The following is a 14,026-nucleotide window of genomic DNA, read 5'->3' as shown; positions in this document are numbered from 1 at the left end:
ATGCCCGTGCTGAAATCAGTCTAGTTCTGGCTCGATATGTCTACTAAGCTGTAGTCGGATGCCAGTATGGATATGTCATAATAAACCAAGAACTCTGTTACATGTAACATTATAACTGTCTTACATCGTCATTACAGCCAGTACTGTTTGGTCTAATCCTACAGCTATCTATCTATGATAATGAAAGGATTTGTGTCTTCAGACTGTGTGGGAGCTACCTTCCTAATTTGACGACAACACACTGCACTTCGAAATATTTACCATGAATGATCACTCTCTTCATCATACCTATAACGTACAAGTGTTAGAGAGGGTTTGAACAGACAGCTGTCAAGATGAGCGTACGAGTTGCTAGGGTGCAGTATAATCTCCCACAAAAATAATTACCACTAATTTCGAAATTCGTTGTATGTTTCGTCCAGCGCAGGTTGAGGACTTCATGGGCATGCAAGTGTGCAACTTACAGAATCTCCCTGAGAATTATACAATGAAATACTGTGCGTCATCCTCCCTCTGCTTTTCCAGTATCTATTGTAATTAACATAACTTGGATTCGCCACGGATAGATCTCTACCATGCGCTTTCGTGGCCGAGCCTATCGTTTGTGGCGGAAGACCACAAGGGACGGATCGTTGGATACATTCTTGCGAAAATGTACGCTACGACCGGAGACGTGGCATGCGTATGTGATACTGACTATATGATGATAGGGAGGATGACCTGCAAGAAGGTGAGGAACCGCATGGACACGTAACTTCTATCTCTGTGCTACGAGGGTATCGTCGATTGGGCATTGCGAAGAAGTTGATGATCCAATCTCGTGAGTTTTCCATACGAGTATTTCGAATCCCCATTCGCTAAATCCTTGAATTTTCTCTTCAGAAGATGCCATGGCCACGATCTACAAAGCGTCATACGTATCTCTACATGTACGGAAGTCCAACCGCGCAGCGATCGGGCTATATAGAGACAAGTTGAAGTTTGAAGAGGAGAGGGTTGAGAAGAGTTATTGTGAGCCTACATTCCACTCCGTTACTCACATTGCATTGAAAATTGTATTAGATGCGGATGGAGAAGATGCATTTGCTATGCGATTACGGCTTAAGCCCTGATGCTTGTGTTCTAGAATCGATGACCACTTGGCTGGATGCCTTATTGGCAGCATGCAACCATACAGGATAGAGTGTCTCTTATGGCAGGATAAGGTTATGAATGCATCGTATTTCGGGCTACAGAGTATTACACATTATGAAAAAAGCGTCTTCAATACAAGCACTAGGTAAGGTGAACGTCAGACATCAACAAGGTTGCTTTGCGGTTGTGACGTATTATTTTCTGACTCCTTCGACCCATGCACATCTCCTGGGGCAGATTCGTTCGTAGCAACACCTCGAGAAGAGTTGATTGCTTCTCGGATCATCTTTGCAGTCTCCAATCCCAGTCCATAATAAGAGTCATTCGTACTCGGTTCGAACATGCCCATATGTGCCTCGATTTCATTATCAGCCACATTATTCTGAGAAAACAGGAAGTGTGATCTTATGGCTGAGTCTGGGGGTGGTAGAATAATGAATGTGCCTTGTTCATCACGTTTTCCTGGCATGTAAGGCAGGAGGGTATAAAAGCTGAAAAGGGAACAGAAAACAGATCATAGTTCCCTGTGTCAAAAGTTGATCTAAGAGGACTGTCCTGGACTCACTTTCTGAACGTCACACCATGGCTATCCTCGATCTCAATGAGCTGCTTCATGCGGTCCTTTAGCTTCGTTTGATCCCACAGAGTTCCGACATATTTCAGATGATCGGTCGCCCATGTATATCCAGTAACGATGTCTTCACGTTTGTAGTACGCCGCGCCTGCAGCTGCTCCGCTGAGTAGCAAACCACCTAGACCATAGGCTGCTGGGACAGCCCACTTAGCCCAAGAAGACCCAGATGGAGAAGCTGGAGAAGTAGGAGGCGCAGTGATTGCTGCAGCTGGTGCCTTCGAGGCCCCTGCAGAAGCTCCTGCCGACTTTGAGAATAAGGAATTGAGTGCGGAGGCAGCCTGCTGTGCTGTCTGAGCGTAACCAAATGCTTTCGAAATACTATTCTTGAAGACGAAGGGATGTAGACCGAGGTACTATTGTTATGACGTTTATATCAGCAGAAATGCTTTAAATGCGAAAGTGACCTTACCGGAGTGTCAAAAGCAATGCAAGCAATTATTTTTGGCCATAACGGAGCTTGCTTGTCTGGTCGCGAGGTGACCATACTGATTAATGCGTCTGCTGCCACCAAGCCGCCCATACTAGATCTTCAATGAGCTTATCTCTTTGTGTAAACGCATGTCTGTCTAGGCTGACCTGTGCCCACAAAGAACTATTTTTGCCTTTCCAGCACCACCTCCTGAACCAGTTGCAACTTCCTTCTCGACTGTCAAGGTAGCCAGCCAGTCTGCGAAGCGTTCCACTGCAGCATTCTATAATATCGGTATGATTGTTCCGAAAAATTAGATGTTCTGAAGATATTTCATACCAGTTCTCCTTTCGTCTAGACAGAGTAGATATTCGATAGGTTCAGTATTAAATTGCTGATACAGCAGAAATAGCATACCTCGTATGCAGGAAACACGACAGATTCAATGGTGACATTGGATACCGTTTCGGCCACAATATGGCGTAGTCGCTCAGGGAAACGAGCGAAAGTGGAATCTGTGCCTTTGAATCTATAATATTCATGAATCCACCCCACAATAAGCACGTCCAGTCTTCAGGACATACCCATGGATAAATACCATAATAAGAAGGTCTGGAGGAAGAGGCTTCGCAACGTCCGTAGTCTTGTCCTTAGAATCTAACCACGGATTCTTGTCAGACGATTCCATGTTGACTCTGCATATAAGTCGTTTCTCTAAACAAATCGAATGCGCCTCTGATAATTATTCCGCTTTAGCAAGATAGTTGATTGTCCGAGCAATTACGCGACGGACGTATCAGGGCCTAAAGTAACGGGCTGGGTTAAAAAATTAGGCACTCCCAATGAAAGCTTGTCGTTATTATGCCAATAAATTATGGTGTAGGACAGCAAGAAGGTCGACGACAAGGTAGCTCAGAAAGAGTGCGCAGTATGATGTGGTTTACCACGCCAAACAAGTTCGAGTCACGTGAATTACATCCCCCCGAGAAGGCCAGCTAGTCGCAAGAATAACTGAGTCCATATATGATATAATTCAATATTTTTAATCTATGTGAATACCACCATACAATTCAGAAAAATGTTCGTTTAATGCAGGAGCTACATCACATTGGTATAATACATAAGAGGTATTAGATGAAAATGGTTGTAGTCCGGGAAAGTAGACGTATTCATACATAGCATAAACATCGCGATCAGTGGGATCCACATAAAAAAGTCTACATACAAAGAGAAGACGTCTAGAGCTCCCTTCCTAGCATGTCACGGTGCCATGCTCGGCGCGCAAAGGTTGTATCATCTTCCCGTTCTCGGACGCTCCCAACAAACTCTTCTGTAGCTTCTGCATCAAGACCTGCCTGTGAAGCTGCCCAGCCTGCGATACTGGGCAGGAAACGTCCGCCACGTGGTGACATTGCACGTTTTGATACGGTCTGCTGCGGCCCAGTTGGAATCGAGGCAGGTGGGGAGGAAGAGTTGGCAGGAGGCGTTGATAGAGATGGAATAGCAAACGCTCGGCTAAACGCTTGCAGGACCGATGGTCGAGACGTGCTCGACGGATTGAGCGTACTCTGCTGCAACACAGATCTTCCACGTAACGGCGCACGGACAGGAACGGGTGAAATCGGTGTCGGGGCTGGGGCCTGTGGAGCATTATTTATCGGCGAGGTAGGATTGGCTCCATCGTTCAAAAATGTCGATCGTATGGACGAGTCCGATAAGCCTCTAGGTCGTAGAGTACGTTCAAGAAGCGTGTTTGGAACGTTAGTTTCATCATTTTCTTCCTCGTCCGAGTCGTGAATTGCTGATCCAGAGTCGACTACGGCATCGACATTCCTCGGTAAACGTGGAGCACCCCATCGACCCGCGGATCTGGTTAATGTTGCTGTGCGCATATCCATAGTGGACTTCTGGCCACGAAGCCTCTTGTCTGGCTTTGAAGTGACGAAAATCCAAGGGTCGTCCTTCTGGGGCTGAGGCGCACCAGCAAAGATACCCATAACGGCCCGAGATGATAGAGTTCCGGGAACAGGGGTTTCCGATCTTGCAGCTTCTCCACCCGAGCTCACGACAATGGGAGCAGTAGCACTTGAAGTGACCGAGCGACCAACGCCTGCGCCGGAGAACTCGACGTTAACGGTAGTAGCAGATGCTGCAAGTGCAGGACCAGATTTCGGGGCAAACTTGGGCGGTTTCTGTCGCAGCGTCGCGTTTGCTGCGGTTGCACCAGACACCGCCCGAGAAGGGGTAGACACACGCTCCGCCACTTTGTCGTCCGCTTGCGTGTTTACACCAGAGAAGAGTTTCGATAGAGGTGCCATCCAACCGGACGCGTTGGACTTGGCTCCACGAGTACCTGCCTCGGTCAAATCCTTCGAGGGATCCATTGCGGCTTCACTTAACTTAGGCGCTAAGGAAGGGTCGAGAATGACATCGTTTAGAGCAATACGCATCATACCCATCTCTCCAACCATCTCGCGCAATAATCCAAGTAAGGCACGCAAGTCCCGCCTAGTGCATGTGCTTATGGCTCGTTCATCTTCAAGAACACCACGGAAATGTGAGCGGAGGCTATTGGCATCCGAAAGGATGGAAGAAACGGTCGCATGCGACAAATGTGAAATGTCACCTGCGAGTCGCTGGCGCTTGAGCCGGTTCATGAGAGTCCGAGCATCGGCTTGTGTCATACGGGTGAACAGAGAATTGGCTCGGTCAACGACAGCAGCAATCGTCGAAGCATATGAATGCGTATCTGCCAATGACGATGACTCAGATCTTCCTTCACGAGCTGGGGTCGATGATGAGCCGTCATCCGTCTGAGCGCGATGTACCGGAGAAAGCAGACTCGTCCAACTAATGTCATCCGTTTGGACAGCCTTATTCTGCGACAACAGAAAAAGAGGCCTTCTAGGCGACTTCTTCCCAGGAAAGTCAGGAGATTTTATGCGCGCATTCCTGTCTTCGATATCAAGATTGAGCTGCGAGGGAGGGTATTTCGGACGAGGGCTGGATAAAGCTGGAAAGCGTCTCTCAGATGCTGCACGAGACTCCGGCGGAGAGAGCGGTCGGGCTTCGGGCTGAGGTGATAATGATTCGCTAGGTTGCGTAGAGTGAGCCGCACTGCGAGAAACGGGAGAGAGAGGAGCTTGTCCAAATGATGAGGCCCAGCTAAACGAATAGCCGTGACCTGGACGAGTCGATAAAGAAGAAATATTCCTCGACATGCGTCCCGCTACCCGCGACTCCTGGACTTCCTCCTGTAACACGCGGACATCCTCTCGAGATTCTGCGAGGAGATTCTGTAATTCTGCGACATCGCGCTTCAAAGCTTCGTTATCAGCGACCAAGGACTCCATCATCTGAGTAATCTCTGGGTTGTCAGACAGCAATGAGTGCCCAAATTGCTAATGAGGCGTCAGGATTGGATGCACAAGACGAACCGAGTGAACTCACTTGGTGTTGAACCATTTGCAGACGAGCTCGAGCATCGCGAACTATTTCTTCAGAGAGCTCGGTTCGGGATTGTTTTTGTTGATCCAGTTCATCATACAACCGACCCATCTCTGACTGAAGCTTAACTGATATTTAACCTTTGTTGAGCCGATTTCGCTAAATCGTATGACAAAAAGGGTACAAACCACAGCGTTCTCTAAGCGATGCGACGTGAGCTTCTGCATTCTTCGCTCTTTGCCTCTCGCTATCAAGCTCCTGCTGAAGATCGTCCTTCTCCTCAGAGATAGTATTCAAACGGGTGTCCCAACCAGCTGACTTTGCCTGATTTATGGTGAGTTTTGAGAGTGACTCTTTAGCCTCGTCCAGCTCTTGATATAACGACTTCTTCGATGCCTCAGATATTTCTGCGTTGAGTAGAGCTGCATGTAATTTCTGGGAAGAATAACAGTCAGGTACCTCCGCGTCAATTCAATTTCCGCGCAACTCGCCTTCTCCAGTGACGAATTCTCTTTCCTTAATTCTAATACTTGTTTCTCAGGGTCCAAGATCAGATTTGAGGAGTGAAGAGTTGGGGTTTCCGGTCGTGACAAGTCGCTTCCATCATCTGACTATCTAGAGTTAGCAAGTCGAGAGACAATAAAAGTTGGTTGTCATACCTGAGCATCGGAGTCGTCTAGACCGTGTCTTCGTATATAGGCTTCATGTTTCGCCAACAAAGCCTGTCCAACCTCTTCAGAGACGTTTGAGTATTCATAATTTAACGACTCGAAAGCATAAATGGACTTACCAGCACACAAAATCAACCGACTTTCGAGCTTATTCTGGAAGGCCGTCCATGCAGCCGCATTGGCACAATCCTCTCGACCACAGCAGCAGTGCAACAAGTCACGGTCTGCTGCATCCGGAGAAGGTGCTCGTGAAACCTTTGCCAGTGCTGTGGTGAACTCGTCAATAGTCGCAGTTGCACGATGTAAGCTGTTCGTCATTTGCGAGTCCGGAGACGTTGGTCGTGAACCTGTCTTGTGTTGGGGCTGGGAAGCCAGGGAAGACGCGCCAGGTCCTTGCATTTCAACATGCGCAAGGGTGCGCAAAGTATTTAAGCAAATGCAAGATGAAGAGTGAATGAAGAACGCGCTCAAGAGGCATGACTATAACGACCCACAGTTACTTATTTGGCACGTGCTTTCCTCGTCGTCGATCACCCAAATGCCCTAATCATGAAATCACACGAACTGTAAAACACGACATGCACCATTGCACTAGTCCAATGCATGGTATTTCATTACCCCAGAAACGTGAGTAGGTGCGCTAATACATGGTTTTTCAGAGGGGCAGTAACGACTGCCTAACTTAGCTAATATGCAGCGATTCATACAATGACAATGATGCCTCATGCTAAAATAGAAGGAATGAATGAAATGTATGAAGTTTGGTGACTCTGTGCAGTGAGCTGCCTCGGGCTTGCCGGAAATTGTGCAAGCTGGACACACTCTCAATAAATTTGGCAGGCAGAAAACTATTCCGAAAGTGAGATCGTAATTTCTATGATATAGAAAGGAGTACAACTGTCCCTTCAGATCAGAAGAGCACAAATCAAACAAGAGACCAGCATACTAAACGTATGTGCACCGTACGTACTGTGCAGGCACACATTTTCTTTACCGTTGGACTTGGACCAACTATAGGCACGCAGTGATGCTCGTCACATTTTCAACCAGAATGGTTTATTAATATTGTATGTGAGTCTTGCTGGTTCACAAATTGAGGGATGATCCAAGTAATTTGTGCAGTGTGCTTGTGGTATCCAGGATAACCGCTTCTTCTGTCTTTGTTGCATTTATGTCTACAATATATCAAGAAGTGGAGCAATTCGAGAAAGTGGCAAACTGGTTGCAACTTGAAATCAGCTCTGATTACAGCAATACCCTGGACACCCCGTTTCAGTCATGTTCGCACGTTCACGAGCGCCTTGGCGCGGTCCTGTCCGATACACTGTGATCGTTCCACATCACAGTAGTATAGCTGAAGCTTAGGGTTTAGGGTAGAGCGGTAGTTTCGATCAGTAAATCAGACGTGTGTTTAACGTCATCACTCGTAAACAAATACGGAGACCCTGCTATATTCAAAAAGTGGGTTTTAGCAAGCAACGATAGAGTTGTTCAGAGCAGAGAGAAGGTTGCGGATCCTCGGAAGCAATCGCTGTTATGCTACTTACGTAACATTGTGTGTCCAAATAAATATCTGCTTTGAAGGGAAGTGAACGGAAGTAATGCTTCTCTTAAGACGCCGTCAGACGAAGTTGCGAATTAGATTTCTGTACAAGTAGTTCTACTGTCGTACGTCTAAACTAACGTGGATGCCTTCCGCATGTTAAATACTGCCAATGTTTGTTGTATGGACACATTTTCTTATCAACCAGCCACGCATCCCACAACCACGCATTGGACATGCAGATCTTATCCAAACTCGGAATCTCTTTGTACCGTCGCATCATAAATGAAGCATAAAGGCGAGGTGCTCGAGGACGGAAAGTTTGTACTGTATACTACATTATTCTATTTGCTGTGCAATTTGCCCCTTTAGCACTGAAAAATTCAAACGTGCAACTTTTTACCGTTCGTGGCTGATGCTATCAAGAGTAAGGCAAATATTTTCGTCGATTTATCTACACCTAACAGATATTAAACGTGCTCAACTACAGTAATGGGTGGAGGTGAGAAGAAGATAAACAAAGTGAAGAAAGAAAAAGACACAGAGTTAGGGTGTATATGGACGCAGATATGACTTAGCGATAATACATCAAGACAGGAATAAAATCAGGAATAGGAGGGTAGAATTGGAAATATGGATAGACACATGATACAAGGACTAAAACGAGTAAAAGAAAACAGCGGCCGAAGGCAAATTCGAAATACGACCAAGTTCACATATTCTCCGCCAGCTCGCCATTGAGGCAACTCGGTCGGTACTCTTTCAACTTTTGGATGCTCCCTGGAACTGTTGGATCCCACCCCAGGTTGCTAGCTTCAATTCGGCATGGGTCATTTTCCTTGGCTGTCCCGAGGTGGCGCTTTAAAGAATCTTCGCGCACGTACCCGGATACGTGGTTACACTTCTGCATTGTACTATCGCGTACAGCATCCAGTCCAGGACAGTACCATATCTGCTTCTCATGCCAGGTCCTTACGTGTCGCAGCATCGTCTTCTTGCAGTGAAATAGTTTCTTGCAGTCTGATATCTTGCAAGGAACCTTCGAATTTTTACTCGTCCGCTTATTCGGACGTATAGGACCAATGTTGTCCGTCTTCTTGGAGTCGTCGACCTTTCCCTTTCCTTTAGTGTCTATTTTCTCACGAGCACTGGAAGGACCTGCAGGCTGAGAGGCGGGCGTAGCGGACGTCGACGTCGACGGAATAGGAGACGAGTTGTCAACACTAATTGCACTCGACGTAGCAGCGCTGGGTTCGGAGAGGGAAACGTCATTCAAGGTATTTTCGCGTGTGTAGTAACGGAACTGAAGTTCGGGGAAGTTCTGTATCTGCGCAGGAGGTACTGGCGCAGCCAGTTGCGTACCGGCCGTGTTGTATCCCATGAAGCTGTTCGCCATCTGTGGCTGCTGAACATCGGGGATGGGAGTACTCATGAAGAGAGCATGTTGCTGGAGAAACGGAGTTTGCAAGCTCGGAGCTTGGTTCCAATGAGGAGTCATGAGTGACGGCGTCGAGTCTGAAGAGCCTGAGGATGAATAGGAAACGGAGCTCTCGCGGGAGGTAGAAGCAGGAGCCGCGCCATCGCCGAAAGTCATTGACGAGTTCCCAAACGCTTGGTCGTGATGAGCGAAATGCACCCCGCCATTGTAAGGACGAAGGGGTGTATCGACGATGTTGTAGCTGTTCCATGGTCCAGACATAGGGTTCGCCAGTTGATCACTGTGGATTAGACCACCGTTGTGGACGCCGTGGTCAATGGTAGCGCCGTGAGCGCTGAATAAATCATCATTCCAAGTCTATTGAGTATCGTCAGTCAAGGCGTCGAGCTGAAGAGTAATCCACTTACCGCTTGGTTATTTGAGCCTTCTACATACGTTGGTATGCTAGACCCAACGGAATGTTGTGGCTGAGTATCCTTGCCCACATTCGTGCTGTGGTGAAGTGCATCGGATGTATGGGCATTCGGAACAAATATGGATGACAAAGGATCATCTAAGGGAAAGCTAGTCGAGAAGAAGTCCATGGTATAGGACGGCAGAATGTGGACGAGGGGAGAAGGTTGTACGGGTGGCTGTAGCTGAGGTGGATGGTAGGAATTGTAGGAAGATAGGAAGTCTGGTAGCGTCAGTAGTCAAATCCCGCTTTATATACCTTTACCCAAGTTCAAAATCACACCCAAACAATCCGAGTTGTCGGCGTGCATGGTCGTGGCTTTGCACCATTGTGACTCTATGCGCCAAGCAGGAATCAGGGCACCAATATGCACCCATTCAATCAAACGTGCTGCTTCGGCGGAAACATATTGATCGTGGTTCGGAAGGGGCGGGCACCGGAAAGCGCACAGCGCATAGAACAATGCCAGGTCGGTGGCCAAAATAATATGTGGACTAAGCACGGCGAAATCCAGATATCTCTGAAGGTTGATTACGCCAAAGCTTGTAGACTTGCATTGAAATCATGTCGGTGTTTGTCCCCCCGAAACAAATCAAAATTTCTCCAAAGCGCACAATGGCAGAGATACTGCACAGGCGCGCCGGACCTCAGCAAACGTCACATGTTGAGCTTTGGCTACTCTATTCTCTTTCTTGTACAGATAATAGCTGTCGTAATTTTTCAATTTAGAAAGGGATATTTACTGCATTATCCAGTTGTGTTTTCTCAAAGAAAATTGCACGCAAGGGATGCCGCGACGAGAAAGGCAAGGATACGGTCAGGAGGTCCAGCCACGCTGTGCAGCGTATCGCATATCTATCTCTATCAGGTGCACGGAAAACAATACGGTGGCGGTACCGTCGCTATGCCGTGGACAATGGGGCTCACAAGATCCGGGGGTTGAGGGTATGACTCGATCTCGATCGGTCGACATGGAGGACCAGGAAAGCAACTTGATTTGAAGCTTTCAGAGAGACACAGTGAGTCGAACTGAGCTATTTCCGTAGGCGAAGGGTTTTTCGAGGTGATCGCAAGACATAGGGCTCTGTCATACAATCAAATGACCAAGACCTCAATTACGTACTAATGTCCAAAAATAGTCCTCAGGGACAAATGGGACACTCAAGGCTCGAGATAAAGTTCGTTCAGGCAACGCTAGAAATTCTTCGCGCTGCGCTAGACGCAAATTGTAACATTAATTTTGTTGTCGCCCTCTGAAGTTTCAACACAGATACGGTCAAGAAACGACTACCGAGTTCCTTAGCCACACATTCACGGGTTTCACCCTTGCCACTCCAGCAATGTTGGACTCTGCATCCCTCTTCTCCTTCCTGAACCCACCTTTCTTGGTATTACTATTCCAAGTAGCCAACCACCCCCTCATCTTTGCCAGCGCTTCTTTCTGTACACTCGCAATTGTGTCGTCCACCATTCCCGCTGCAGCGCTGAGGTCTGAGCAATGGAACCCGTCGCCGACCGCGATGGGCTGCGATGAAGTACTCTGACGGGTGTGGAAGTCTGAAGAGACGGTTGCATCACGCCAGGGATCGCCTGTAAGCCCGAGAAAACCCGAAAATACCATGTAAATACATAGTGTGAATGGTTAAATAGAATAGATTCAATAGAAAAGATTTCGACATACGTTTCCCATTCGCAAAGAACAGCCTATCGGCAGTTAAGTCCCAGCCACCATACGCCCTGTTAGTCGACGCTACATTAGGGGTGGGCGGCTTGCTGAATGCCTCTGGGAACCAGTACGTGCATTGGCGCTGTATGTCAGATATCAGATATCATTCTCCAATGTACATCGTGCAGGCAAATTTTTTTCGGCGGAGAAAGCGTGTAATGGGTTCGTGGCTCTGGTGGTTGATTTTCTAGATTTGTGTCATAAAGAATGGAACGAACCTCATCGTATGCCGGCTGCACAAGCCTCGTAACGAGGCTTGGCGTGCCCTCTGGAGCCCCGTCTTGGAAGAAACCGACTTGGTTACAACTGCATCAAGATTTGGCGTTAACACTGCCGCCTGTGTTGCAATGGAATGATGGAGACTTACACTATCCACGTCCACGAGCGACCAGAGTTATCGATACTATGAGTCGGCTGCTTTAATATCTGATCTCGAGTAAATGTGAAACGATCTAGACTGACGTTGTATTGGTCCAAAAGTCCTGTGTTGGATCGTAAGTCCCCAGACATGTCCTATCATAGGCACGAGCCATCGTTAATTTCACGGGCTCGAATTGTAGTGAAATGAATAGACGTGCTCTGCATCCATATCTCCACACACTAAAGTTGCACAAATAAATAAATAAATTCTCAAACAGAATCCGGATCGGTAACAGAAAATACGCACGCAATTCATAATATGTCTCATTCCAGAACTTGCCCCAGGCTTGGAGTGCATGGTCGACGCCCCAACCCCTCGGACCGGCAGAGACGCCATTCTTTACTTCAAGTGCGTCGCAGAAGGTAAAGAAGAGTGCTCCCGGCCCGGACGTGGGCGATAAACTTTGCCAATCCCATAGGTTATTACGTACTGTATCAAATCGGATTATTCAGTCTACTTATCAACAGAAGACTCCAAAGCGGATATGGAAGCAGGCACGCACAAGCTCCAGCAACATCATCCAAATGGGTCATGTCTCCTAATCCAAAGTTGCTCTTTATGCTGGCAATCTCGGCCGTTGATCCATGTGTGAAGACCTGATCTATATGTGCGATGGCAGCCTGAACATCTGCAGAGCAATTTGCTGGCATAAATTGTCGAATGGGGTCGAAGTATTGCCAGAAGTATATGATGGACTCCTCGACGGCTGAAGAAGCGTATCCAGCGAAGAATATATCTGGTTTACTGAAATTTCGATTAGTTTACGCTGCACATATACTGTTCGATATTGAGAATTGGGGCTGCACGAGGACTTACTTAACCATCGTCCAACCCGTCAGTGCGCCTAAACGTAGAATAACTTAATAAGAATATCTTTCAAAAATGCTAAAACGGCATTTACCGCTGTAACTCCCGCCAATAAGCACCCATGGAGCCTTGTCTGGTGTGACTTTATCCCCGCCAGGCATAGGTAATTTAACATTTTGTGCAAAATAGACAAGGTCATCAATAGCTTGCTGAATGGTGTGGTACTTGAGACTTGCGACACTCAAGTCATCAAAGGGGTTTGATAGTCCGTAGTATCGATGTTCAAGGACGATAGTGGAACCATTCTGCTGCTGTGCAATGAGTCCATTGATGGTACGATTAGTAAGATATCCGGTGTAAGCTATTTGTTTCGGAGAGAGGACATGTTATGCTAAGAGCTCATTGGATGCATCGATTGGAATAACTCACGTGCAGCATTTGCCTCGCCAGGTGTCATTAAAATAATCGGTCCACCTGGTTCATAGAACTCATACGTGAACCAGAATCGCTGCTTGAATGTACCGAGGCTGGGATTATTATGATCAATGAGCTGATCGAAAAGGTACGTTGTGTTATACGGCGGGAGTTGCGTTCCGTTTCGGCTTGTAACTGGTGCATTTGCGTCGATGTCGCCGAGGGAGATTATTGGAACAACTGCACTGGGAGCCATGTTGGCATGTGCACGTCCATCCTTGAGGCGTGCTCCACTAGCAGTGGCAGAGAAAGATGACAATGCTGCTATGACGAGAGCAATCTGGCCAAACATAACAGAAATAACCTTAAGCTGAAGCTTGGGGACAGAGTGGGTGCTAGAGAGAGCACAGCTTTACAGTAACTTTCAGGCGCACTCTTTATAGTATGTGTTTGCAACTGGACTAGGGCAGCATGCGGAGCTGAAGCCAAGATAGGAGCTCCAACAGAAAACAACGCATGATAGCGCGGAAGCGGGTATGACGGAGAGAAGTTCATTCCCAAGAAGAACGCATCGAATTCCGCGGACAGTACCGATGCTGCAAGCGCTTTGTGACCTGCCTAGACAGAGCTTGATGATTGGAAAACTGTTCGAATGGCCATTGAACGGCCCGAGCGATACAACTTTTCAAGGCACGTCATCCAGATCCATGCGTATCTTGAGAATTCTTCTGTATCGTATAGGATCTGTGCATGGATCAACACAGTCGGGACCGCTGGCGAAGACTCGGAAGAGCGTGTGGCACATGTAACGGAATCACTAGCAGTCGTATAAATAATGAAGCGAAGCATGGCCAATTCTTCACATGGTTCGGTCGTATGATAAAGCCAGTCTATGAACACGGATCCTTGATGCAATTTGGATGATAGC

General features: G+C 47.4%; 5 protein-coding genes across 5 annotated transcripts; 1 reads left to right on the top strand and 4 right to left on the bottom strand.

Moving 5' to 3' along the window:
• The first annotated feature begins 303 nt into the window (after nucleotides 1-303).
• FOMMEDRAFT_169714 (acyl-CoA N-acyltransferase) lies at nucleotides 304-1,222 on the top strand. Its single transcript, XM_007268851.1, has 6 exons — nucleotides 304-356; nucleotides 428-497; nucleotides 567-654; nucleotides 711-820; nucleotides 883-1,011; nucleotides 1,063-1,222. Exons 1-6 carry the CDS (start codon nucleotides 336-338, stop codon nucleotides 1,110-1,112), a joined length of 468 nt encoding a protein of 155 aa, XP_007268913.1. The 5' UTR covers nucleotides 304-335; the 3' UTR covers nucleotides 1,113-1,222.
• Nucleotides 1,223-1,291: 69 nt separating this feature from the next.
• FOMMEDRAFT_158789 (uncharacterized protein) lies at nucleotides 1,292-2,865 on the bottom strand (the record flags this gene model as incomplete). Its single annotated transcript, XM_007268850.1, has 7 exons — nucleotides 1,292-1,625; nucleotides 1,700-2,121; nucleotides 2,178-2,289; nucleotides 2,345-2,460; nucleotides 2,517-2,531; nucleotides 2,595-2,706; nucleotides 2,762-2,865. The coding sequence occupies 7 exons, from the start codon at nucleotides 2,863-2,865 to the stop codon at nucleotides 1,292-1,294; spliced, it is 1,215 nt and encodes a 404-aa protein (XP_007268912.1).
• A 550-nt stretch (nucleotides 2,866-3,415) lies between these two features.
• On the bottom strand, nucleotides 3,416-6,694 carry FOMMEDRAFT_169713 (uncharacterized protein; the record flags this gene model as incomplete). Its single annotated transcript, XM_007268849.1, has 6 exons — nucleotides 3,416-5,578; nucleotides 5,628-5,752; nucleotides 5,813-6,059; nucleotides 6,116-6,235; nucleotides 6,284-6,357; nucleotides 6,415-6,694. The coding sequence occupies 6 exons, from the start codon at nucleotides 6,692-6,694 to the stop codon at nucleotides 3,416-3,418; spliced, it is 3,009 nt and encodes a 1,002-aa protein (XP_007268911.1).
• Nucleotides 6,695-8,550: 1,856 nt separating this feature from the next.
• Nucleotides 8,551-9,860, bottom strand: FOMMEDRAFT_30276 (uncharacterized protein; the record flags this gene model as incomplete). The annotated part of the gene is made up of 2 exons (XM_007268848.1): nucleotides 8,551-9,633; nucleotides 9,684-9,860. 2 exons carry the CDS (start codon nucleotides 9,858-9,860, stop codon nucleotides 8,551-8,553), a joined length of 1,260 nt encoding a protein of 419 aa, XP_007268910.1.
• Nucleotides 9,861-10,942: 1,082 nt separating this feature from the next.
• On the bottom strand, nucleotides 10,943-13,506 carry FOMMEDRAFT_111593 (uncharacterized protein). The gene is made up of 11 exons (XM_007268847.1): nucleotides 13,114-13,506; nucleotides 12,779-13,045; nucleotides 12,694-12,721; nucleotides 12,380-12,621; nucleotides 12,124-12,306; nucleotides 12,035-12,056; nucleotides 11,919-11,969; nucleotides 11,824-11,859; nucleotides 11,675-11,762; nucleotides 11,412-11,538; nucleotides 10,943-11,320 (listed from the first exon to the last, which is right to left on the bottom strand). The coding sequence occupies exons 1-11, from the start codon at nucleotides 13,448-13,450 to the stop codon at nucleotides 11,007-11,009; spliced, it is 1,695 nt and encodes a 564-aa protein (XP_007268909.1). The 5' UTR covers nucleotides 13,451-13,506; the 3' UTR covers nucleotides 10,943-11,006.
• Nucleotides 13,507-14,026: the final 520 nt, after the last annotated feature.

This window comes from Fomitiporia mediterranea (genome assembly GCF_000271605.1).
Source record: "Fomitiporia mediterranea MF3/22 unplaced genomic scaffold FOMMEscaffold_8, whole genome shotgun sequence".
Lineage (NCBI taxonomy): Eukaryota > Fungi > Basidiomycota > Agaricomycetes > Hymenochaetales > Hymenochaetaceae > Fomitiporia > Fomitiporia mediterranea.
The sequence above is the reverse complement of the archived record's forward strand: the minus strand, read 5'-3'. Positions and strand labels throughout refer to the sequence as shown.

Excerpts from the sequence above, each read along its gene's own strand:
- FOMMEDRAFT_111593 (XM_007268847.1), bottom strand. The coding sequence starts at position 13,450 with ATGTTTGGCCAGATTGCTCTCGTCATAGCAGCATTGTCATCTTTCTCT. Across the intron at positions 12,057-12,123 it reads TGAGACATATTATGAATTGC|TGTGTGGAGATATGGATGCA; the intron begins GTGCGTATTTTC and ends GTGCAACTTTAG. Across the intron at positions 11,763-11,823 it reads CGCTCGTGGACGTGGATAGT|TTGTAACCAAGTCGGTTTCT; the intron begins GTAAGTCTCCAT and ends ATCTTGATGCAG.
- FOMMEDRAFT_169714 (XM_007268851.1), top strand. The coding sequence starts at position 336 with ATGAGCGTACGAGTTGCTAGG. Across the intron at positions 498-566 it reads GAATTATACAATGAAATACT|ATCTCTACCATGCGCTTTCG; the intron begins GTGCGTCATCCT and ends CGCCACGGATAG. Across the intron at positions 1,012-1,062 it reads GAGGGTTGAGAAGAGTTATT|ATGCGGATGGAGAAGATGCA; the intron begins GTGAGCCTACAT and ends AAATTGTATTAG.